At 56.2% G+C, this 24209-nt stretch overlaps 1 protein-coding gene across 4 annotated transcripts in view; it reads right to left on the bottom strand.

Annotated features, from left to right (window-relative positions):
- Positions 1-824: 824 nt before the first annotated feature.
- The window catches only part of KIAA1614 (KIAA1614 ortholog), a 37575-nt gene continuing 14190 nt past the window's right edge, over positions 825-24209 (bottom strand). For all 4 annotated transcript variants that reach the window (XM_045811309.2, XM_045811310.2, XM_045811306.2 and 1 more), the window contains exons 4-10: positions 23548-23691; positions 15596-17172; positions 13704-13860; positions 11906-12164; positions 6857-6984; positions 5974-6158; positions 825-1963 (exon numbers count right to left, since the gene is read on the bottom strand). In XM_045811309.2, the coding sequence (XP_045667265.2) occupies positions 1770-1963; positions 5974-6158; positions 6857-6984; positions 11906-12164; positions 13704-13860; positions 15596-17172; positions 23548-23691 (2644 nt within the window). In that variant the 3' untranslated portion in view covers positions 825-1769. The remainder of the gene's footprint in view (positions 1964-5973; positions 6159-6856; positions 6985-11905; positions 12165-13703; positions 13861-15595; positions 17173-23547; positions 23692-24209) is intronic.

The raw sequence follows: 24209 nt of genomic DNA, 5'->3' as shown, positions 1-24209 counted from the left end.
AACAGAGGTGCCTTTGCCCCAGAAGCTTTAATCCAACATAGGAACTTCATGACCTCAAGGCCAGAAAAGGAGCTGCCACTGTTTCCCCACGACTGTAGTTTCTGACATGGGGCCATTCCCAAGTTTTGGGGGCCCAGGGTGCTCTCTGAGATGTCCCAGCACCCTCTTCACACCCTGCAGGCCCAAACGCTTGTTCCCACTGCCTCCCCTGTTCACCTGCTGGCTCCTCCCAAACCTCCCACGTTCCCCACCCCAGGCGGCTCAGTCTCCCAGTCCCGCCCTCGCCTCCAGGGGGCAGTAAAGAGGGGTTTTAACGGGCTCCGGCAGGTAAGACCTGGAACTGGAGAACACCACTACACACTCTGCAGCACTGCCTGCCTCCTGCCCCATCACCTTTCCCTCAGGCCACATGTGCCTTTCAGTGACCTTGCCCACTGGAAGCTGCTATGACACTCATTTTAGTGAAGGCTGTGTGTTTTGCAAGTTCCACAGCAGCCTTCAAGCTGCCCTCTGCATGCCCCCCCCCGCCCCCCACCGGCCCCAGGATCACCTACCCAAAGCCCCTAGCTCCATTCTGTCTTCCGTTCAGAAATGCACCTTGCCCACGGCTCCTCTCCCAGCCAAAGGGCTGTCTCTGGAGGCTTCTGCATCTACTCTGGCTGTCACCCCAACCCCAGGTGACTGTCCCGGCCTTCCGCTCTGGCAGGCCCAACACAGCTCACTGCTGTGCCCGTGTCCTCCCTCCCTCTTCCCCCATCCCAGGCCCATGCTCTCGGCCATTCAAAGTGAGCACCCAGCCCAGAATTTAGTGACTCAGAGTGAGAGAAGCTTCAGCTTTGCTTTTTAATAATTTAAGACTGACACATGGCCATCCACTCCCAGAGAGTCCCAACCCTTTGGGCCTAGAGCTGGGAAGCACCCGGGTGGAGAGTCCATCCCCCTGCCTGTACCCTGTCATTGCCCTCCCTGCCGACCCACCTGCAGGTGCCACCAAGGAGTCTGGGCAGAGAGCTGGTGGCTGGGGACAGCCTGGCACAGCTGCAGGCTCTACCCACACTCCACCGGAGAAGGCAGGCCCTCCCCCCAGCGCCAGCCTCGTCCCGGGCAGAGGCAGAGGGCAGGGGAATGGGGGAGGGGTGGGCCAGACCCACTGGCCACGGCTGCACTTCCCTGACATTGGTCTTGGGTTCATTTTTTTTCCCCTTCAACTTTATATATCACAAAAATTTCCCAGAGATTCTTAATATTCTGGCTACCAGATAACATCTCCCAGATGTTCTCACGCCAGACCACATGTTCCAATTTTTTGTTTGGAATATATGGCCAATGGCTGTAAGGCTGTTACGCTAGGACACTTTGCCCATTTCCAGAAAAAGAGCAAAGGTGTCGAATGGGACATGGAAGACATGAGACTTTAAAAGCAGGCTCAAGGCCAATATGGCCAAGCACTTTCTTTGGTTCTGGAGTGTGGAGAATCTCTCTCCTCCTCCTGCCGACAAAGGTACCGAAAGATATTGCCACCACTTCCGGCGCGGAAGGAGATCCATGTTTTCTTTCCCCACTTTGGCATAAATTAACATCCTTAAACAAAACACACCATCCTGCCCTCACCCTATACAGCCAATCCCAGAAGCCCCGCCACAGCCTAAGGGATTACATGCCACCGTGATCTGTTTTGGTCCACGAAGCAGCTTTGTGCAGTGCATTTCCAGCCGTCCTTCCTGGGGCAGGTCAGGGCTTCTGACAGTGAGGGCAAAAGCAGCCCTTGGTCACCGAGGGACAGGCCTCTGCCTCAGCATCCGGACCGACAAGCTCTCTGCATGGGCCAGGAGCTCCTTAATGTGAGCCAAGCCCAGCCCTGCAACCTTGGCCCCATTCACCTCGAGGATCTCATCCCCTACCCCCAGCAGCCCCGAGTACAGCTTGGCCATGCTCGCATCAGCCATCTCCTGCACGTAGAACCCTGCAAAGGAAAACAGAACAATTGAACACATGAAATCCAGAGACTGCAGCTCTGTGGGAGGCTGACCAGGTGGGCACTGTTTAGGGCGGGGGGGTCGGGGAGCAAGTATTCATATAGGCCACTGCTCCATGCATGTGCACCCACACCCACCCACCCACACACACACCCTCATTGTTCCACCTCCCAACGATAACTGGCTTTCTACATAGATACAGTGGCCTGTCCTCATGGTATCATTTCATTTCTCTCTTTTAAAAAGCTGTACAAATAATGCTTTAATAAAAGAATGCTTTAAGCAAATAATGCTTTGAGCTGTTTTTATTCGTGCATACCCCTGGGTGAATGAGGTAATCTTATCTTTTTCTGAGATGAGCTTTGATTGTAGAATAGGAAGAAAACTGATGTTTAAAAATTAAGAAAAAGCCCTACTTCATGCCTGCCACTGGGTGGGATTCACAGATATGACCCCGTTGCTGTCTTCAAGTAGTTGGAGCGGTGGGAAGGTATCACTGGAGTAATGCACATGGCTGAGCTCAAATCCAAACCCGGTTTGCTTCATATTACTATTAGGACCAGCCCTGGCCTCAATCTTCCTCAGAGGTGGTTCCTCACGGGGATTTGGAGGCATCTGGGCAAAAGCCCAGGAAACACAAAAATCCCACCCCTATTTAAAGCCATGGTGGCTCACTTGTCCCTTATTCACACACACCTTGTCCCCCACACTGCCCCTAAGAAGGCCCTTCCTGGCCAGTGTGGCCTCCCCTGGGTCTCTTAGGTGCAGAGTGAGCCTGGGCAGAGCCTACTTCTTTCCCTTTCCCTGGGTCTGATTGGGGAACCCGCATCAGTGGAGCAGGCTCTGTGGGGCCTTGGGGATGGCTAGCCTGAGTTCCCCGGGATGCTCCTGGCCACACAGTGCAGGCGAGTCCTGCGGAGGGACCCCTCTCACCTCAACTTCCTCTGAAAACCTTCCAGACTCCCCTTCAGCGAAGAGAGTGAAGGCTCTTACAGGGAAAGCTGGGCGCCACCCCGCCCCCACGATGAGCGAACACAGGTGATCTGAGAGCACAAGGCCAGGGTGAGGACGGTGTGCAGCTGGCAACACCTGCAGAATGCAGGGGGGCCGCTCAGCACCACCTTAAACGCCCTCACGGCTCCCCAGCCCAGGCCTTTCCTTAGAAAGGGCCTGAGAGGGCCTCTCCTCTGGTATCTCGGTCTCAGGCCTGAAGGCCTTCAACACACTTGGACCAGCGTGGGACGTCCTGCCTCTGCTCCCCCCAGCCCCACAGGAGCTCTGTTCAGCCCAGCTTCTCGCAAGCCTTCCAGAGCAACCCTCTGAAATGTGGGTTTGAAGGCACTGAAATCTCCTCCCAGCTCTGAGTCTAGCAGAACCAACCTCCTGACACAATCCCTCTCGTGGGTCTGACATATGGAACTCTCTCCCGGGCCTTCTTGGCCAAGCCGAGCCCTTGCTGCCAGGCTGCCTCCCTCCTGACGGGGTATGCTGGCCGTCTCAGCTGCGCGAGGCCTTCCTCCCAGCCCCTGGCCCGTCTCCCACCCCTCCAGTCCGGTGCTCTCGCCGCTTGCCCGCCCCGACCGCATGCTGGCGGCATGGAGAGAGGGCAGGTGAGGAGGGGAGGGGTGGCATCTACAGAAACAGCTGCTGTAAGCAGGACATGCATGTGGGGAGCCACGAGAAACCCCAGAAGCATGTAGCCAGAGCTGGACCGGACACCGATGTCGTGCCAGCCATCCTGGGGGGACTCCGGGGCAGGCTCCACAGCGGAAAGTCACGGCAAAAATATGGCGGAGACTGCTGTTGTTAGGTATTTATTGTCTGCTGGAAATGGCCTCCCTTAAGCATGTCTGATCTCTCCGTGGTACTCAGAAGCAGAAGGCGAGGCCTGCCGCTCTCATGTGCTCGTAGAGCCTCAGATGTGACCGCCAGCAAGTTCCCGCCAGCACCCTGACGTTTCAGCAAGGAATGCAGACCAGCCCCAGCTCACGGCCCCCCTGAGGCCCAGCAGAAGGGACCCCTGGCTGCTGGAGGAAGGTCTGTGGCCAGGAGGCACCAGCACCAGTCATGTTCCGTGTGCCCGGGTACCTCTGCGGGACATCGGACGGCCAACAGCAGCAGCAGGAGCAGGGCACCACCTGGGCAGGACAGGGAAGAGCTCGTACCAACCCGGTGCCCTGGAGGGCAGGCGAGGGCAGAGCCCCAGGAGCCCTTGGTCATTAGAGACCCCTGCCCATCAGACATCAACTCCGGACTGCCTGCAAAGCGGCCAGCGGGACTTTGGGGGCGGCTGCAGGGCCGAGCACAGTGCCCAGTTGTGCGTGACCTCGCATGGACGGCTGCTACAGATCACGGTGGTCCCTGTCGGAGTTCTGCCCCCCAAATACAAATTCTCTTTGTGAAGAGGGAAGGGAAGAAAAGTGCCAAGCACTTTCCCACGTACCTCACCGACGCTCCTTATAACTCTACAGGCAGGTTTGAGTATCTTCAGTTTACAGGTGAGAGAACTGAGGCTCAGAGAGGGTAAGTAACCGGCTCAGGTCACACAGCCAGCAGAGGCTCTGGAGTACAAACCGTGCCCTGTCACCCAACTCTCTGCCCCTCGGGGAGGCCTGCCTCCCCTCACCTGAGGAAAGGGGGAGCTGAAGGAAAAGGTGGAGTAGCTAACAGCCCGCTAGCTTGTAGGTTCACAAATGCCATCTCCCCGTGAGGACAGACACTGTACCCCTCTGAGCTCCAGAGTGGGGAGACACCCGTCCCCTTCCTCTCACTCTCACACAAAATCCGTCAGCAAACTGCATCAAACTGCCTTCAAGTCAAGCTGACTGCAAGCACTTCTCACATCCCCACTGCCTCCCGGCCCAGGCCACCGCCGCCAAGTCTTTCCACCCAAATAGCTTCACAGTGGGTCTCCCTGGTCCCCCTTCGACCCACTGGCGTCTGTTCACGGTCGGCAGCCAGGCAGTGACACCGTTCCAAGGGCAAATCAGAGCAGTTCATCCCGGCTCCGAGCCCCTGCTGGCCCCAGCTCCGCGGGGGGGAGATGCACCTCGCCCTCCCTCCTCGCCGCTGCTCTGTGCAGATCAACCCTGCAGGCCTCCGACCGCCAAGCTCATTCCCAGCCTCACAGCTCTTCTCCAGACACCAGCAGGCTCCTCCCTCACGCCTGTGTCTGCTCGCGTCCTCTGCTCAGAAAAGCTGCCCCTCCCGTCCTCGCACTGTCACTGTCGGGCCCTCAGCCTGCTTTGCTTGGGTTTGCGTCTTCATACTCTCTGCTATCCGGCACCTCATTTGGATAATAAAAACGTACAGCCTGTCTCCCTCCCTGGAATGTGGGCTCCTGAGGACAGGGTCTTTTCCCTTCCATTTCCTGCTGTCTACCCAGTATCTAGAATACCTAGGAGGTGCTCATGGTAAACCTGTTGAAACAATGAACAATGGAACAGAGGTAAGAACTTGCTGCAGTCTGCAAAGCTGGCAGCAGGCAGATTTTCCCCCAGGTTACATGACTTTGACCTAGGAGACCATAGCCCAGGACTGAGCCCTCCCCGGCAGAGTGCAGCCAGGCCAGGATCCCTGGGAACGTCCCACTCTGGAGCCACGCTGCGGGAGGGGCCTGGACGCACAGCCGGCAGGCACACTGCACACGCCCAGACACACTCGGAGATGGAGGGAGGGAGCCCTTACACACCCCAGCCGCATCAAAGGGCTCGTGCAGAACCAGCAAGCACAATCTCCCTCGGGCGCTCCAGCGAAAAGGCAGCCTTCGGGATTCCGGTTTCAGGATGTCAGCAGACAGCAGAGGGACAGTGGAGTCAGCCTCGCCATCTCTCCCTGACTCTTCTCAAAGAGCCCCTAAAGGGAGAATTCTAGTCCTTTCGCTAAGAGGCTGAGTCTGGAGTTTCGTGTCTCAACCACAGACTGGAAATGACCCCAGCCAAAAGTGGTTTGCTAAGGCCCCAGGGACATGGAGCCCAGGAAAGGGGAGGGGGCGTACCTGAGTCCCGGCGCCCATTCCCGGAGGCCACACAGAAGCCGAAAGTGCCTTCCGGGGAGCGTTGTAGCTGCAGCTGGGTTGTGCCATCTGGAAACACCTCCACCACGCGGCCCACGGTGCGTGCCTGGCTGGGGGCGCTCACGTCCTCCACGCTGAGGGCACGCCGGGGTGAGGCCTTGGCTGGTCTGCCAGGGGACCAGAGACAGAGTGTGTGCAAAGAGGACTGGGCACTGGGGCCCAATCACTCCCTGCCTTAAAGATGATGGAGGCCTCTTGACTGGCCTCAGCCAGCGAAAACAACATGCCAGGAGCAAGGCCGAAGGGTGGTCACAGCTGTCCGAGGCTCCGCAAAGCCTGCTGCGGAACCAGAAGCTCCCTGCTACCCCCCCCCCCCCGAAACACAATTTCAAATCTTTGTGGGTGCAGAGACCTCTCTGAGAATCTAACAAAAGCTATAGCGTTATATAAAATTTCCAGGAGTGAACAGGCCACTTGAGGTGCCTCCATGGAGCCCCAGGTAAGAGCAGCTAGCCTAGAGGGTCTCGTCAGGGGGTGGGAGTTCTCTAGGCAGAGTCACAGGTCAAGTGCCTCTTTGGGGGCCCTGTCTCTGGATCTCTAATCAGATCTTCAGCTGGGCTAAGGAAGCTCTCTGAACCTTCTGATTTTAGGATGTCATCAGGCAGCAGAGGGATGGAGGAATCGAATCTTCGAACCCTACCCATTTCACCAACCCCATACCTTCTCAGAGCTCAGGTGCACAGAGCAAGGCACTGAGGTGTGGGCTCCAAGACTCCTGTGGCACCTGAGGCAGGGCAGAGTTAAGCTTACAGCTCCACTGCCCACGCTCTGAGTTGACCCCCTCATGCCATTTGCCCACGCTTACCGGCCAGCTGCACTGTGGTCCCCCGGCTCCCCTACCATATAGAGGCTGGACCGGTCCCCCTTGCCATTCAGCAGAGAATGGAGGTTCTGAAAGGAGGCAGCTTTCCGATGTTGGTGAGAGGGTGACACCTGGTGGTAAGGGCCCAATATTGCAGGTGAGAAAAGCCATGGGGCCCGCAGTCGACAGAGACCTGACCCCAACCATGATCCTCAGGGCTTTTTAAGAAAGTAATGATACAAGCTTTTGTCACTACTTCAAAGTGCCCATCAGGAATCACCATAATTTACTCCAGTAGACGGGCCTATACATGTGATCTGAAGATTCAATTTCTTTTTGGCTAAAATAACTTAGAATACTAATAATTGGCTAGAATAACTAGAATACTAATAATTTCACTGATGAAGAAAATCTAATCTTCTCATTAAGAAAGGAGTGAAAGCAAATTAAGTGCAGAATAATAAATACGATTTTAGAGTTACAGTATGAAAACTTTGTGATTCTTTAGTATCCCTTTTATGATTGTTTACATTAAAAATTTTTATCTGAGGACTTCCAGGAAAGATGGCTGAGAACAGCAATCCTAAGCTCACCTCGTCCCACATACAATTAGATAGCATGCATGTCAGTGTAAATCACCCATAAAGCAACCCAAAGGCTGGCAGAACAGACCCTCTAACGGCTGAATGAAGAGTCCACATGGAAGAGGGTAGGAGGGGTGGAGATTCACTTGGGAGCTAAACGAACCTGCAGGACCATCAGAGGGAGGGGGGGACACTGGATGCAGAGAGAGGAGAGGACCAGACCCTCACACCAGGCATACTAGGCAGGAGGAACCTGACGGGGAAGATGAATCCTCATAACATTTGGCTTTGAAAACCAGAGAGGCCTAATTTAAGGAGTTCTTAAAATCAGTGGGGCTTAACACTGGAACTTTGAAAATCAGTGAGCTTGGCTCTGGGAGACCTGGGAAGATGGTAGGAAACTGTGTCCCTGCCCTGAAAGAGATGGCACAACAAACAGTCCCACTGAGATACAGCACAGAGAAGCCGCAGTTTGAGAAATACCAGGGGTACGTCGGAGGGAAATGTGTTTACTAATCGCAGAGCCTGTGCTGGAAGGGCCGGGATCTTTGGGAGACTTCTCTAGGAACAAAGGAGCTGGCAGGCACTATTTCCCTCCCCTGCCCCCAGCCTAGACACACGGGCAGCTGGGGCAACCAGCACAGCACCAACACTCTCCACCCAACTTGCTCCCAGCACAGCGCACCCCCTCATTCTCTTGTGCGCACGACCCCTCTGATACGCCCTTGGCCAGAGCCCGTTCGAGGTGGTGGCACAAGTCTGGCAGTGTGCAAAGCAGCCCCAACAGTGACTCCTGCCCTGGGGAGAGGGGAAGATACCCACACACACCAGTCTGAGACTGTGGCCCTGCAGTGGGCTGGGGGCAGGCATCTGGTGTGACTGCGGGCCCTGCCGACCAACCAAAGCTTCTCAGGGGGCAACAAAGAGAATGTGCCCTGTAGTTCGATACCACTGCAGCTCTGGCAAATGCCTGGTCTGCCTCAACGCAAGTCTAAAGCAGCCCCACAGCGGCCCACTAACACCACAGGGACCAAACACTGCCCACAAAAGGCAAAGAGAGCCATCGCAGACAGCTGGACTAAGGGCAAGCACAGCTCAGCCACAACCGTGGGGCGCACGCAGCACAGATGGGAGACGCCCCCGAAGCACCAGGTTGTGATGGACAGGGGACACTGCACTGCAGGGCACCCCAGGACCTCTTGTTCATAAGGCCACTACTTTCAACGGCAGAGGACATAGCTGACCTTCCTAACACATAGAAGCGGATGCACAGAGTTAGACAAAATGAGGAGACGGAGACCTATATCCCAAATGAAACAACAGGACAAAATCACAGCAAGAGAGCTAACCGAAACAGGGGCCAGTAACATGCCTGATGGAGAATTTAAAGTAATGGTCGGGGGCGCCTGGGCGGCGCAGTCAGTTAAGCAACCGACTCTTGATTTCAGCTCAGGTCATGATCTCAGGGTCCTGGGATTGAACCCCACATGGGCTCTGTGCTCAGTGAGAAGTCTCCCTCTCCCTCTGTCCCTCACCCCACTCTCTCTCTTTCTGTCTAAAATAAACAAATACATCTTAAAAAAAAGAAAAGAAAAGAAAGAAATAAATCAGGGATGCCTGGGTGGCTCAGCTGGTTAAGCGTCTGCCTCCGGCTCCTGTCATGATCCTGGGGTCCTGGGATTGAGTCTCGCATCGGGCTCCCTGCTCAGCGGGGAACGTGCTTCTCCTTCTGCCTCTGCCTCTCCCCTCTGCTTGTGTGTACGCTCTCTCTCTCTCTCAAATAAATAAATAAAACCTTAAAAAAAAAAGAAAGAAAGAAAGAAAGAAAGAAAGAAAGAAAGAAAGAAAGAAAGAAAGAAAGAAAAAGGTCCATTATCAAGAGGTTTAGAGGGGGCCCTAACCTTGTGTCAGAGTTCTGGAAGGCTTCCTGGGAGAAGTCATGCTTCACTCAGACACTCAGACCTGAAAGACCAGGGGGTGTTCCCCAGGGAGAAGAGAGAGAGAGGAGAGCATTCCAGATGCGGGGTCAAATGTCAAAAAGCCACAGCCACCAGGGGATGCAGGAGCCACCAGTGTGGTTGGGTGGGGGAACAGGGCCACTGCCCACGCAGCAGAGCAAAATGAAAGTGAAACCGGGGCGGCAGCTGCCCACACTTGGCGGCCAGAGAGTCTAAGGCAGGAGGAGACAGGCTGAAGGAGGGGGCTCCCCATCAGAGGTGCCGCGTTCTGGGTGACGTTGTGCCTTCTTTTGTCAGTTCTTTTTTTTTTTTTTTTTTAAGATTTTATTTATTTATTTGACAGAGAGAGAGAGAGAGAGACAGCCAGCGAGAGAGGGAACACAAGCAGGGGGAGTGGGAGAGAAAGAAGCAGGCTCCCAGCAGAGCAGGGAGCCCGATGTGGGGCTCAATTCCAGGACCCTGGGATCGCGCCCTGAGCCGAACGCAGATGCTTAAGGACTAAGCCACGCAGGGGCCCCTCTTCTGTCAGTTCTTGAGCCATTCTCTCTGCTGCTCAGTCCTTCCTGCACGTGGTCCCCTCCTTTGTTGGCCAGCTTTCTTTCCATTTGTGCCCACTCGGCTTCCGATGCTGATAACCTCTGTGCCCATAACGGCATCGTCCTTTCCCTCGGGAGGTTTACCGAGCTCAAAGCTCTAACGGTGATAATCCGGACGCCACGGTTCAGACACACAGGGGCCAAAGCTGACTTCATGGAGAAGTGACTTCCTGGAGCACAGCATCACTCTAGGCTTTTCTCCCCATCCCTTGGCTTCTGTTCCCTTGCCTTCCTTTCATTCATCTAGCAAATATGTATTGAGCACCGACCGCATACGAGGTATTGCTCCTGGTACAGGACAACCAATGGCATTTTCACTCAGCCCACCTGCTCTTCCCAACTTCAGCCTGACCACTGAATGACTCCGTAGCCCCCAAACACAATCACTTGCTTTGTTCTGCCGAGGGACAAAAGAACAAACATGAGCCCTGGAAATACGTGGGACAGAGCTGGGTTTTCAGAAACCTAGTGGAGAGTTAGCACCCTGGCTGGTTTGCTGTTGGTTGATGAGCCGGTGTGCGGGGCGGGAGACGTCCAATAGCTGCCCTGCACTCCTTGCTCCCTCCCTCGCGCACCTGTCCCTTCGCTGCGCCTTGAATATGTATTCTATACTAGCCATTGTAGTCAGTAGGTATCCCCTGTAGGGGGTTTGCTTTTATGAAAGACCTACATCAGTACCTGTTTTCACGAATGGAAAGAAATTTGGAGGACTTTCACTTTAAGGAAAAAAAGTGAAAAGCAAAACTAGCATTCAGCATTTGTTTTGCCATCATGGGGCAGCAGACCCGAGCAGTGTGCATGGCCCCACCAAGCTCCTTCCCCAGCACGACGCTCGGCATTTTCGCATCAAGCCGCCACAGCTTTGAACCACATCTGGGAGCGTCCGTGCTCTATCTCGATTTCTGTGTGCATCTGTTAGCAAGGGTGTCCTGGGGTATCGGAAAAGCCTAAGAGAGGATATTTTGGGGGTCTGGGAGTGTTCAAAAAATTTTCCATATTAATTAACAGTGACTGCCTCTTCGATTTATGCTGTTTGGCTTAAGGAAGTTTTCGTAGGAACTCTCTAATTTTGCACAGCAGGGGAACCTGTACTGGGAATATAAAAATCAAGGGGTGCTCCCCCAAAGAATTCAGTCCAGTGAGGGGAGACAGACAAAAATCCATTAAAATATTATGTGGCAAATTCCCTGAAGGAGGGAAGCACAAGATAGGGTGGGAACACAGAGCAGAGGCCCCCTAGCTCAGCCCAAGAAAGGATTGAAAGCGGCTTCATGGAGGAGGCAATTCCTGAAGTGTTGACGGATGAGCAGACATTAGCAGAGAGAGAAGGTGCAAGACACATTTCAGGGGAAGGTTCAAAGTCAGCGTGTGGCCTGATGACAGAACAGCAAGTTAAAGGATAACGGACAGGGTGTTAGAAGGAGAGTGATGAGAGATGAAGGCAGATCACAGAAGCCCCTTGGCCGTGTCAGGTGATCTGAATTTTACCCTGTGGGTGATAAGGGGCCAACAGTGATGTTCAGCGTTAGTCTGGGTATGAAGTGATCTGTGCTAGACCAACAGAGTCACTGTGGCCATGGAGAAGGTTCCAGAATGATCAGGCAGTAGACTCTAGGACTTGTTAGAGGTGGCAGAGTTGAGGGAGAGACAGAGGGAGGAGGGGGAGCTTAGGATGAGCCCATGCTGGGGTAGCGGGGTGGAAGAACAGAACTGTGGGGTGCTGCCTACCTCCGTGGGGAGCCAGGTCTCGTGGGTGCACTGCAGGGGGTGGGCAGTAGCTTCCCTTTCTCCACCCGGGCTCTTCGGGCGGCATCCTCAGCACTTCCCACCTCTCTCCTCTCACCTGCCATTCCAGTGGCAGCTACGCCACCACCGGTGCCACTCACCCCTTGGCTGGGGCCCTTCCGGACTCACCAGATGCAGGGACTGTAACGATGGGGCTTTCTTCGCTCTGGGGGTGCTGGTGTGTGATGCCGGGCCAGGCGTGGGGGACTGCAGCTGCTCCACACTGTAGCTGCGGGCCTTGCCCAGCTGGGGCCTGGTGCTGTGGCCCAGGGCCAGGAAGAGCTTTTTCAGCCCCAGGGTGGAGGCCAGGCTGCTGCTGCTTTTCTTGCTCCTGTCAGAAGGGGCAGTGGAGGGTGGGCCAGGTCCTGCGCTGACTCCCGGGAGTGCTCTGAAATGCAAGGGTGGACTTGAAGCAGGCAGGACACGGCTGGGGGACAGAGGCCAGGGAGGGCGGCTCCTCAGCATCCTGGGGGCCCCAGGAGAGCCAGCACCCGTGCCCTGTGGAGGACGTGAGAGCCGGCTACAGAAAGGCTGAGAGGAGGTTGGGGGGTGCTCTGCATGGGCAGATTTGAGGGAGGAGAGCTCAGACAAGACCCCAGACATCACACCCAACTATGCGCTCACCCACCCACTTGTCCCATTTATTATTTCTTCAGAGCTTCTGTAACTTCTAGAAACGACAGGGGTACATGGTACACAAGACTGACAAGGTCCTTACTCTCAGACTAGTAAACGAAGGAGAAGAACCAACAGCAAGTATTGAGAAGTGTCAAGCAGAGAGGGACAGGGTGGCCAGCTCTTTCCGAGAAGACGGCGTCTAGGCTGGGAGCTGCACGGTAAGGGGGAGCCGTCCTGCCGAGGCCGGAGGTGAGCACCCTGGGCGGGCGGAGGCAGCAGTGGTGCCACGGCTCCAGGGCAGGAAGAGGCTCTGTGCTTTCCAGAGCACGAGGGGGCCAGGCCACGAGCACGGGGACGGAGCGAGCAGGGGGTCAGAGGTACCGGGTGAGGCCAGGCAAGAGGGCTGGATGACACGGAGCACAGAGGCCAAGGTAAGGGGCTCGGACTCTACTCCAAGTGGGAGAAAAAAACCATTGGGGGTTTTCAGCAGGAGAAATGACATTATTTAATGGCAGTTTCGAAAAGGTGGCTTTGGCTGCTGTGCCGAGAAGCAAGTATAGGAGCAACAGTGCGGGCAGAGGGCAGCCGGGGCTGCTGGAGCTGTCAGAAAGAGGTCATGCAGCTCAGACCAGGAGAAAGGCGGCAGGGGAGGGGGGGGCAGTGGTGCAGAGCTGGAGGGGACATGCCGGGGGTCAGCACCGTGTGGATGGCGTGCTTGCCGGGACGAGGGCCTGGGGAAGCGGTGGCATCAGGGGCCTCTCAGACACCCTCGTGGAGAAGTCAGGGGAAGCCAGGTGTATGGGTCTGGGGTTCTGAGGAGCACGCAGCACCGGAGACGGACATTTGGCTCTCGGTGTCACCAGGAATGGTGTGTGGTGTGGAGAAGAACGTCATGGCCACAGTACTGGCTCACCAAGGCTTTGGGGACTTAGAGTGAGGACTCAGAGCCTCGGCGTGGAAGGACAGAACGAATGGAAAGATGAACGCCAGGCTCGTTTCCAAGCCCTGAGTCAGCAACGAGCCGTCTCAGGCAGCCCCATCCTGGGAGCACCGTGAGGGTCGGGACTGTCCAGTCAGCTGTGCCCAGCACAGTACCTGGAGCTTGCGGCTTGGGGAACGAGCCAGCACATACATCAGACTGAAAGTGGCTGGGAAAGGAGTATTAAGGTGCATGCTCGGGATAAGTCTAGGAGCCCTCTAAGGATTTGGGAGTAGTGAAGTTAGTCAGGCCAGGGAGGGGGTCTCTTTCTCCACCCAGCACCCCAGCCCCCCCACCTCTGCAGTCAGGGCTCTTGCTCCTGTCACTCACCGGGATGACACCTGCTCTCCAGAACTCATCTCTGGCCTCTGCAGGCCTTCCTCTGGTTCCCGGCTGAACTCTGGCTCCTCTGAGGCCAGGGACAGGGTGGTGCTCATGGGGCTGACAGTGCCAACAGCTGCTGGGCCGAGAACGCCCTGGACTCCTCCTGCAACAACCACAGCCCTCCCGTGTCACGGAGCCATCCCCACAGGTCATGGTCAGGAGAGGGGATGTGTCCAACAAGAGAGGCAGGAGAACCAGAGGAAGCTGGAAAGAGGCGGGAGGCCCAGGAGAGCAGTGGAGGCAGTGGTGAGACCCCCACACAGCAGGACGGGAATGAGGGGTCTTGTTTACTGCTGGAACCCATCAGCCCCAGTGCAGCAACTGGTACCCAGTCGGTGGTTAATAAATGTCGGTACAACGAAGGGGCTGCCGGTGATAAGTCACGTCCCTCCTATATCAAGAGACATCGTTGGGAAAGGGGAACTTTTGTGTTCATGGGATGAAAACCAGTCTTGGTGGCTGCGATGTCTCACAGCTCCAACGACAGGCACCATTTTCGGAGCATGGATGAGGTGCTCGGCAATGAATCAAACCCTCTACAGAGATGATGTCACGGGTTCCTAGGAGACAGGCTCTCCTATTACCCCAGGTTACAGAGGAGGGACCTGGAGCACAGAGGGCTGACGTGGTGTGGTGAGGACCTCCTGGCTAACAAGAGGAGGAATCTGAGGAGGTGAGGGCCAGGCTACCGGAAAGGCCGCGGCTGGTGGAATAGAAGCTCCTCGGGAAGTGGCTAGGGGCAGCTGGCAGCCGGCCTAGGGCCCACCCCACAGAAGAAACCACACCTTAGAACAGCTCAGGGTAGTGCCTGCTTTCTCAAAGCTCCTGTCAGCAAGGGAGGGAGAGGGAAAATGTCTGTGCCCCCATGTGCAGTGGAAGGGGTGGTCAACACACCAGGGGGAGGGTGCTTGCCACCACATCTTCAGTAAGGTCAGCGAGGTCTACCAGCTCTCTGACCTTCTCCACTGTGTTTCCACGCCCTGGATCCCTCTCAAGCCACCCCAACTCCAGGGCTGTCACAGTCGTGGACACACGAAGGCAAGGGTATGTGGGGCAGACCCCACATCTCTGCCTAAGAGTGAATGGCCGAGCTGCTCCCCTGAGATCACAGCATCAGGGATCAGAGCCTATGACCGCTGATGCCCAGGATCGGCCCACAATATAAGGATCTCTTCCAAGGGCAGAGGTGATGCCCTACGCCCTTCTGCAGCCCTTCCTGCTGAAACCTATGAGCCTGCCCGGAGGGCTGGGGGTCTGGGAAGGCTCTGCCCGCTGGTCACTGTGTCCTCTGGACAGCATGTCTGCCTGGCTACAGAAGGCCTCCAGGGCAGGACTCCTGCTGAATTCATTCACTTATGCATTCCCCACAGTGCCTGGTACGGTGCCTGGCATGTAAGAGGTACTCAATCAGCATTGAATGAATGAATGAGGGAATGAATGAAATGAAGATGTTGAAGGAAAGGGCCTCGACCATGTGATTATAGGCATTGACTGCTCTAAGCAAATAGTAAATCTAGCAGGGTTGCACCATTCCTGCTCTGTTGGTAGTAAAACTCGCTTCAAGTCCGGGCCTCTGGCCGCCACAGAGTTTGGTGCTTCTGTACACACCTCAGGGTCCCCTGCAATCAGCACCCCCTCCCTGCCTTCTGCCTCCCCCAGCAGGAGTTGGCTAATCTGTGTCCAGGCTGATGATGAGTCTTACACCCAACCCCCAGACGCCACAGCTTCCGGAACACCTGCCGCTGCTCTGAAGTGCCGGGAGTGGGCACAGCTCTATGTCATCAATTCAGATAAAAGGTAAGGAAGGACTCAGAGCTTGGCCTGGGATCTCTGCTTACCATTGTCACTGTGGTTCTCCGGGGGCGGCTCCTGGCTGCGGGGGCCCTCCTGCACCCTGCCCTGGTGGCTGGCCCCTCCGCAGGGCTCCTGCAGCCCCGGAGGCATACTATTGTTGCAGTTGTTGGTGGACAGGGCCAGCAGGGGGTGTCTGACTGGAGGGCCGTAGGGCTGGGTCTGTGCCGGGGAGAGCTCACAGGTCCTGGGAACTACACTTCTTGAAGGAGGCAGAGGGGGGTCCACAGGTTCTCCTTGCTCACCCAGACTGCGGGGTCCAGCCAGGCCTGCCTTCCTGTGAGACCCCGGTGAGGTGGTTTTCCTTGAAGATGGAGGGGTTGGCACCCAGCCTTCATGGCAGAGGAAAGAGGTTGGCTGCTGGGCCTGGTGCAGGGCAGAGGGCTCTGTGGAGCTCTGTTGCAGGGGGGGAGCAGAGGCTGTCTCCAGAGACTCATGGCTTCCTGCATCCTGGGCTTGTCTGCCTGGCCCAGAGGACCCCAGCTTCATGGAAGAGGCCAGGGCATAGGCGGTCCTGCTCAGAGCCTGGGAATCCACCTGGTGGACCCAGTGATTTCCCAGCCCTGGTCCAAGCTGCCACTGGGACCCCAGGGAAGCCCTTTTAGATTCCAGGACAGGAGGCTTAGCAAAACCATCTTCTCCGGGAAACAGAGTCTCCTCAGGCACATGTCCTCTGCCTTCTTTCACCTCGGGGGCACCCTCCACAGCATCAACCCCGGGTAGGTGGTGCGGGGCCTGAGGGCTCCCGGGCAGCTCCGACTCGGCCTTCCAGAACCACCTGGGGCCTTCTCGAGGCCTGGAGGCCCGCAGACGGGGGCTGTTTCCTCGGGCCGGTCCCCGCGGCCTGCCAGGCTGAGAGGCCGCGGCCTCCTCACTGTCGGTCCTGCAGCCGTCGGAGGTGTCCGTGCTGTCCAGCGCAGAGTCCGCCTCCTCGGGGCGCCCCGAGTCTCCGATGTGCGTTTCCCGGATCCATTCCGTGTGGCACCCCGGCTCGGCAGGGACGTGCCTGCAGGGGGGGCTCGGGCCCCGAGAGCTAAGGGGCTCCGCCAGCACCCCCTGCACCCCACAGGCAGCTTCGCGCTCCGGGAGGGCCCTGGGCTCCGGGCCCGCCTTCCCCGCAGCGGCGCGGCGCGCGTCGATGCAGCCGCCGCAGGCTCGGCACTTTCTGTCGCTGCCCCGCGCGGGCGGCGGCGCCGGGAAGCCCTTCGGCTCCGGCCGGCCCACCAGCCGGTAGGGCGCCCCTTCGCCGGCGTCGGTGCGCGCGAAGCCCCCGTGGATGTAGCGGGCCAGGTCGGGCTTGGAGCGCAGCGGGCCCTGAGCCGCCGCCCGCAGCGCGCAGCTCCGCGCCTGGCGCTGGCGCTGCTGCAGCCGCTCCAGGTAGCGCGACTCGGCGTCGCAGGCAGACTCGTCCTCAAAGCGCACGCGGGACGGGGAGGCGCCCCGCTTCGGCCACTGCCCGCTGCTGGACTCCCCGCTGGAGGAGTCACTCGTGTTCCCGTTCTGCGGGGTGTCTCTGCAGGCAAAGGGCATCCTCGAGTCCAGGACGGGGCTTCTCCGGCCGTCTCTGATGGGGACACAGGGGGAGACAGGTCACAGACAGCAGGTACCATGGGGTACAGCTCCGTGATAACTACAGCTGCAAAGTTACCCCACATCAGGTTCCTGGGGGGTCAGGCAGCACACCGGAGTAGCTTCCAAGCCCATCTTGATCCTGAGACCCAGCACTAAAAAAATCAATAGGCGCTTCTTTGCTTTTGGCTTTCCTTCCGTGGCCTGGCTCAGCCTGCTTCGGGGTGAAACATTATATTGAACAGAGAATGTACAGAAGGATGAGAGCAAAATCCTCATAGTGGGGTGTGTGTGTGTGCGTGCACACGCGTGCGTGTCTATGTGTGTGTGTGCACGCACACTTAGGAAGTGAGCCTGGCATTCACGGGCATCTGGTAGGGATGCATTGTCCCAATGCTGTATTTGCTATAAAGGTTTAATGGGAAGAGTGAATTATAAGTCTCTACAGAGACTGTGCGAGACCTGAAGTCAGGTTTCTAAGCATTCTTGCCCCCAAAAGTGTCTGCTCAGGGTTCCTAATCATCGTGCTCAGACAAAATTTAGATAGAATGCCACCACCATTTCTCCTTGGACCTGGCATCTTGTCTATTCCGGAACCCACCTTTTGCACCTGCCCTCCTCAGCCCATCACACAAACTCTGAAAAGCTGTGAGGTCAAGGACTGTGCTAGGAAGAGTCATCCTGTCACCAGCCTTTGCTCTGGGAGACACTGGTCAAGTCCTGCTCAGCTCAAGAAAACACCCGCTTAAATCACACACCAGGGCCGCCTGGAGGCAGGAACTTGAGTTTCCAGGCATTTGCTATCAAAGGCTACCTAAGGAAGGACTGTACGTTCCCTTTCTTTTCCCTGCAGTGGCGTCCCCATCAGTCTATGGCTCAGTGTTTGGCATTCACACCATTTCTCTCATTCATCGCTCCTCTGTCACTCACACTGGACCCCTGCCTCTTACCCAGCCTCCCTGCCTCCTGTCTGCTGGTCCTCCTGGAGCACAGCTTTGCCACACCGTCCCCCAAGGGGACACAGGATCCAGCTCACAGTCTTTACGGTAAAAACACAGGCCCTCCACCTTCCTCACTGTTTTCCTCCCCAGCTCTGCCCCCCGCCACCCACTTATGGAGCCCCCAGGCTTTCTACCTCATCTACCTCATGCAGCCCTCTTGCCCCATTTTCTGGAGTCTTTTTTCTTAACCTGCCTGCATTTGAATCCTATCTATTAAATGTTTCCTGTTGTACAGACATCCCATGCGTGATGGTTAATTTTACACATCAGTTTGATTGGTACCACGGTGCCCAGCTACTTGGATGTTTTTGTGGAGACATTTTTTGGCGAAAGTTAACATTTAGATGGGTGGGCTTTGAATAAAGCCGATTACCCTCCACAATGTGGCTGACCTCGGCCAACCCGTTGAAGCCCTTAGCAGCACAAATACTGATCTTCCCTGAGCAAGAGGGGATTCTGCCAAGAGACAGCCTTTCGATTGGAGTTGCTACTCTTTCCTGAGTCTGAAGCCTGCCAGCCTACCCTGAAGATTTTGGACTTATCATGATCACAAGAGTCAATTCCTTAAAATAAATCTCTCTCTCTACACACACACACACACACACACACACACACACACACACACACACACACACATCCTATTGATTCTTCCTCCGAAGAAACCTGACTAATGTACCGTGACAATATCTCCTCCTCTGAACACCTGTACCACTCATTTGTCATCACAGACCCACAGGCTGTCAGTGCGGGACGGCACTGCCATGACCACGTGGTCCCTCCTCATTCCTGGAAAGGAGAGGCCACCGAAGACCGGTTCCCAGGCTGACCCGTACCTGAGCGGCTGCAAAGGCAGGCTGTGGATATTTTTTCTCCCTCAGCCGGACCCACAAAAATAGAAGTAGACACTGACCATGCTGGTGGTCCAGTCCTACCTGGAGACAGAAGCCTGGGTTTTGGAGACCTGCGACTTCTTTCCCATTGCCCAGAAGTGCGACCATAGACGCAATTATCTATACTGGTACCTCTCCTGTGTTACGTTACTGTTTGTCATCCTCAAAGCGTCTACGAAGCCTTCCCTAACCTTACCTCCCCCTTCCCCACCCCTCCCATCTCCCCAAGGAGAGAAGCAAACTCTTCTCCAGTAGCATATGGTACACAGCCCAATTTGCTCAAGCTGCCCGGCCACTCCAACAACTTATTATAATGAAACGTATGTTGGTGATTAGTGGATTTACTAACCCTTCTTCTAATTGGATGCTTCAGAGATTCTGGAAGAAGGCTGTCAATGCTTTCAAAAAGGCTGCCTTAACGTGAGCTCCTCCTTCACCAACTTTACAGCTGCCCAACAGGACAAAGATGGTTATACAATGAAAAGGAAAGGAGTTCAGATAACAGCAGGAAGAAACCATACACGCCTCACAATTACTATTAAAGCATGCCAGCCAGTGGGGAGAGGGCCCTCTACACAGACATAGCCTTTACTGGGCTGGGCAGGTTGTCCTTCCCAGCTGTACTTTCTGTAGGAATAAATGGCATTGCCTGTCATGACCTGTGCCCTGGAGATGTCACTGGCCATTCCTAACCATCCTCTGTCTCTGGGCCTTGACAGCAAAGCCACTGACTAGCCTCATAGTCCTGATGGATTGGAATGGTCTGGATTGCTGAGGGTGTGGGATATGATGGTGGAAAGCCTACCAGGCGGTGGTCTGAGAGGTCAGAGTTAAATTGTTCAAGACCGATTCTCTTCAAAGTTCCATGGGAATCAGCTATGGCTGAGAGCTGCAGGCGCTCGTCACCCATGCCACGTCGGACAGACTACAAGCTCAAACCTTGGACTCCAGGCCTCTGGTCATGCAGGCCTGCTGGTCACCTGTTAATGCCGAGCGGGCAGAATAAATCTCCAGCCAAGGTCCTGCCATGCCATACTATAGGAGGGGGGAGCACTTCCTAAATCGTGCAGCTTAAAGGGCCACAGGGCAGGCACTGGAGGCCTCCCTGGAGGCTGAGGCTAGGTGTTGGCTAAATATTTACCTGCGCTAGGATGCAATAGGCGATGGGGGCCTGCACATCTGCTGCTAATCCCGACTCCAGTACTTTCTCTCAATGAGCACTGCTCCAGGTGGAACTTTTTTAAAGAACTACTGAGAAGCAAGTGGATCTGCTGCTGTGAGACCTGAGCGGGGCCTGTGCTTAAAAGGGCTGCCTTGAGGACCACGGCGGAGTTGTCAGTCGTCCTCTTTTCTGGGGCTCACATTCACATGGGGCCGATTTACTCATTAGGCACAACAGCCCCAGCGCCTATGGGCCACGATACTTCCAGGAACCCGGGAAAATGTTTTCATTTCTTTTCAAGTCAGAAGAAAACAAACTTTAAAGTCTAAGAAAACATTCTAATATATAATACCTTTAAGCCGGCATAGTAGGAAACTATAATTTTTAATCTTTTTTATGGAGGAAGGCAGGGAAGGCCAGAGTACCATCAGCCTTCTTGGAGAGGATTCCATCTGGCCCAACACCTGGAGGTAAACGGCCTCCATAGGAAGGCCCATTTCTAGAGGCTCACTTCCTACAACAGAGCGGTCCTAACCACACGATCAATGCAACCTACACAAGCTCTATGGTCTTAACACAGCCGCTCCCTGACTCAGGACAAGAGCACTCATGGTGCCTACCCCGCCCCCCGGGCCCTGCATCTTGCTGGCGTGTTCTGCCCTCCTGGTGTTAGGAATACCAATCTCGGTGTGCCTGTCCCCCAAATGGCAAGAGCCTGTGCTTCCAGGAGCTGCTTGATTTCTACATTGATTTGCTTCCAGAAAACACAGCTACTGCTACCTCTTTACCTCCCGGAAAAGCCTGTCTGCTTGGGCCTGCCCCCCCACCTCCAGCCAGACCTAGGGTAGAGAGGGCCTTCTGGACACTGCTCTGCCTGCCCCCACTCTTCCATCCATCTACCATGCTGCTCTTCGCAGGGAGGGATGCCCCTGGGCTGAGGGCGGGGGGCGGGCAGCAGTGCGGGGGCGCCCCTGCATCTGACTCAGGCCTGGGGCCCGTGCTGCATCTCCGTGTTAACTCAGCACGGCTCTCCAGGGTGATCTGACAAGCATAACCTTTAGAAGCATCTGCAGCAAGCCATCTGGCGTTGATTTTTCAGCTGCACCCTCTGAGGAGTCACCAGCGCTGCCAAGTCGAAGTAATTCTTTTCTGGACACGGCAGCTGTTAAAGTGGGTCACCTTGCAATTCTACGGCATTTCCACAGCCAGGGACAGCCTGACAAAAGGGAACGTACTTTAAGGTTAGTGACTGGGGTTGTTGTGAGCTGCTCGTGGCATCGGGGGAACAGGAGGTGTCCAAGAGGACCTTTACGCAGTCACCTCTGTGTCGCAAATCATCCTCTTGACCATTTTGTGGCTACGAAACCCAGCCTAAGGATCTCTAGGAAGTGGAACGGAGGGCTCCGTGAAACTCTAAGGCTCTGGGTGCCACGTACACGCAGGGAAAAATAGTTCGGATGTTTCAAAGAAGCCATGCCCATTCCTAACTCATGCCCCCCAAGGGGAGGGAGACAAGGCGCAGGTGGAGAAATAAAAGGGTGGCCTCTTTGGCACTGCTTGCCAGGATTTAGGATCTCCCGAGCCCCTCTCCTAGGGGTCACAATGACACTGAACCCAGAGGCAGGCCTCAGCCCTCTGCTCATGCTGGAGTCATCTCAAGTCCTCGGCCTTCAGTGAGCGGGCTCAGCGTTCGCCATCAAAGAGCATATGTCCCAGTTCCACTGAGAATCCTCACTCCCTCTAGTACCACATGGTGATGGAAAACAGCACGGCCAGCGTACCCATCATGGTGACCAAAGCACAGGCTTTGTCCACAGCACAGATGTGCTGGTTTGGGGCTAGCCCAATTTGGTACGGCCTGGCAGCTCCGAGTCCGGCCCACCTAGGTGCCCCGGCTCTGGCGTGTGAGCGCCACGTGTAAGTGGTTCCTGGAGGGGCACAGCGCATGGAATGGTGCGATGACGGGGATGGGAGGTCACCCCAGGAGCGGCCGCCAAGGTGAAGTGCTGGTCTGAATGTCCTTGAACTTGTTCTTTGCCCGTCTCTTCATGTCCAGTGGGCTCACCCCCACCCATGGCCCTAGCATCGTGAAAGCAGGCAGGTGCCCAAATCTGCCCTTCTGACCTCTCTCCTCCTCTACCCATCCCGTGTCCGAATGCCTGCTAAGCATTTCCAGGGCGGGTTCCACCGGCCACCCCCTCCAAAGCCTGACCCTGCACCCAGACTTCACCCCTTGGCTAAGGTGCCTCTAAACCTTCAAACACCAGTCAGACCCTGGGCTCCATCCTGGATGCGTCCCATTCTCATACTTCCCACATGTAGTGACCTAAACGATTACTGCTAAGACAGCACTCGCACAGGGCCCAGTGCTGCACACCTGACACGTGCGACTTCATATAACCCTCACGACAACCCCGTGAGACTGGCACTATGACAAGTCCCATTTTGCAGATGACGAAACTGAGGCACAGAGGCTTTCCTAAAGGCATATAGCCAGTAAGCGGCAGAGCCTGAATTCAGACCCAGGGGTCTGGTTCCAGAGTCTTAACCAGGCTAACTTCTCTGCTGCCTCAGGAAACCTGCCTGCTTCTGGCTCTTGGCAAACCCTTGTCTCCACAGCCTCCTCCCTGTCACAGCTCAGCAGGACCCCAGTGCAGCCCTGTCACTGCCCCAGGCCCCCAGATCCAACACAGCCCTGCGGCCAGAATGGTTTTACTGAGATCCCCTTCCGCGCCTCCTAGCTATTCCTGGAGACATCCGAACTGCCCAGGTGGCCAGGAGGCCTCCTTGACGGGCCTCCACTGAGCTCTCTGGCCTTCGAGCCACTCTCTCCCTCCCCGACGACCGCGACCATGGTGTTTCTGCTCAGGGTTTCTGCCCTGGGGTGCTCACCCCGGCCTCGGGCATGTGTCCAGTGAGGGTCTACACGTCCGTCAACCCCAACTTGGTAGCCCCTCGAGCCCCTGCTGTCCTTCCCAGATGGAGGTATGGGTTTCCTGCCCTCCACGCATCTCTCCTCTCCTACACCACGGTCCGCAGGACTGTACTGATATGTGTGCCCGTCCTTCTCCCTGGAGACCGTGACATCTGTCCCCTCAGGGAGCTTGGATTCTGTGTCATTCACCCTTGACGACCAATGTTTGACACTCGACACTCGGTCAAGGTGTGTTGGCGGACTAAATGAATTAAATCAAATGCCTAACGTGGGAACCACACGCATAGACCAAGGAAGGCGCGAGCAGCAGCCTTTTGGCTAGATTCCACCTCTCCTCCCTGCCACAGCCCTCCTAGGCCAGCCTGGCCGGGGCCCCACTCACCGGCTGCCCTGGGCAATGGCAGGCACGATCTCATGGCTGGCACGGAGGGGCCGGGTTCTGGCCTTCATGCGGGCACGCTGCAGCAGATGCTTGGCTTCCTCGTGCCTGGGGCTCAGCACAGACTCCGGCTTGGGACCAAAGGTCCTGCAGGGTAGCACACGGGCCAGAGCAGGCGGGGGAGGGATTAGAAGAAAATAACACGGATTAGAAGGGCTTTAACAGCACTGAGCTTGGCTGTGCCAGAAAAGGCCCTGCATGTGCAGCCCCTTCCTTGTCCAGCTCCCACCCAGACGGCACTGGCCCAGGGCCCAGGGCCCGGGGTCTGGGCAATGACCCTGAGTGTCTCTGGACATGGCCGGGGAGCTGGCCCACCTTGGACATCTGCTCAGGGACTGGAGGCAGAGATCCCAGGAGGATCTAAGAAGGGCAGGGGAATCTCCAGATTATTCTATTGTTCCTTCCCTGGGCAGGGAACGGGAGTTATCCGGGAGGACGGGGGAAGGGCCTGGCGTTGTTGGACTGGGCCTGTGCCCAGCCAGATGGTCTTTACACACATCACCTCCCTCTCTCCTTCTGCCTCTCTTTGCACCCACACGTACCCATGCAAGCCCCCACCACAGACGCGAGGAGTCAGGCCTAGCCCGTCACATTCTGCTCCTTGG

This window comes from Ursus americanus, chromosome 2 (assembly GCF_024610735.1).
Source record: "Ursus americanus isolate L20-20 chromosome 2, mUrsAme1.1.p, whole genome shotgun sequence".
In the NCBI taxonomy this organism is placed as follows: Eukaryota; Metazoa; Chordata; class Mammalia; order Carnivora; family Ursidae; genus Ursus; species Ursus americanus.
This window is presented reverse-complemented; position numbering and strand designations above follow the sequence as displayed.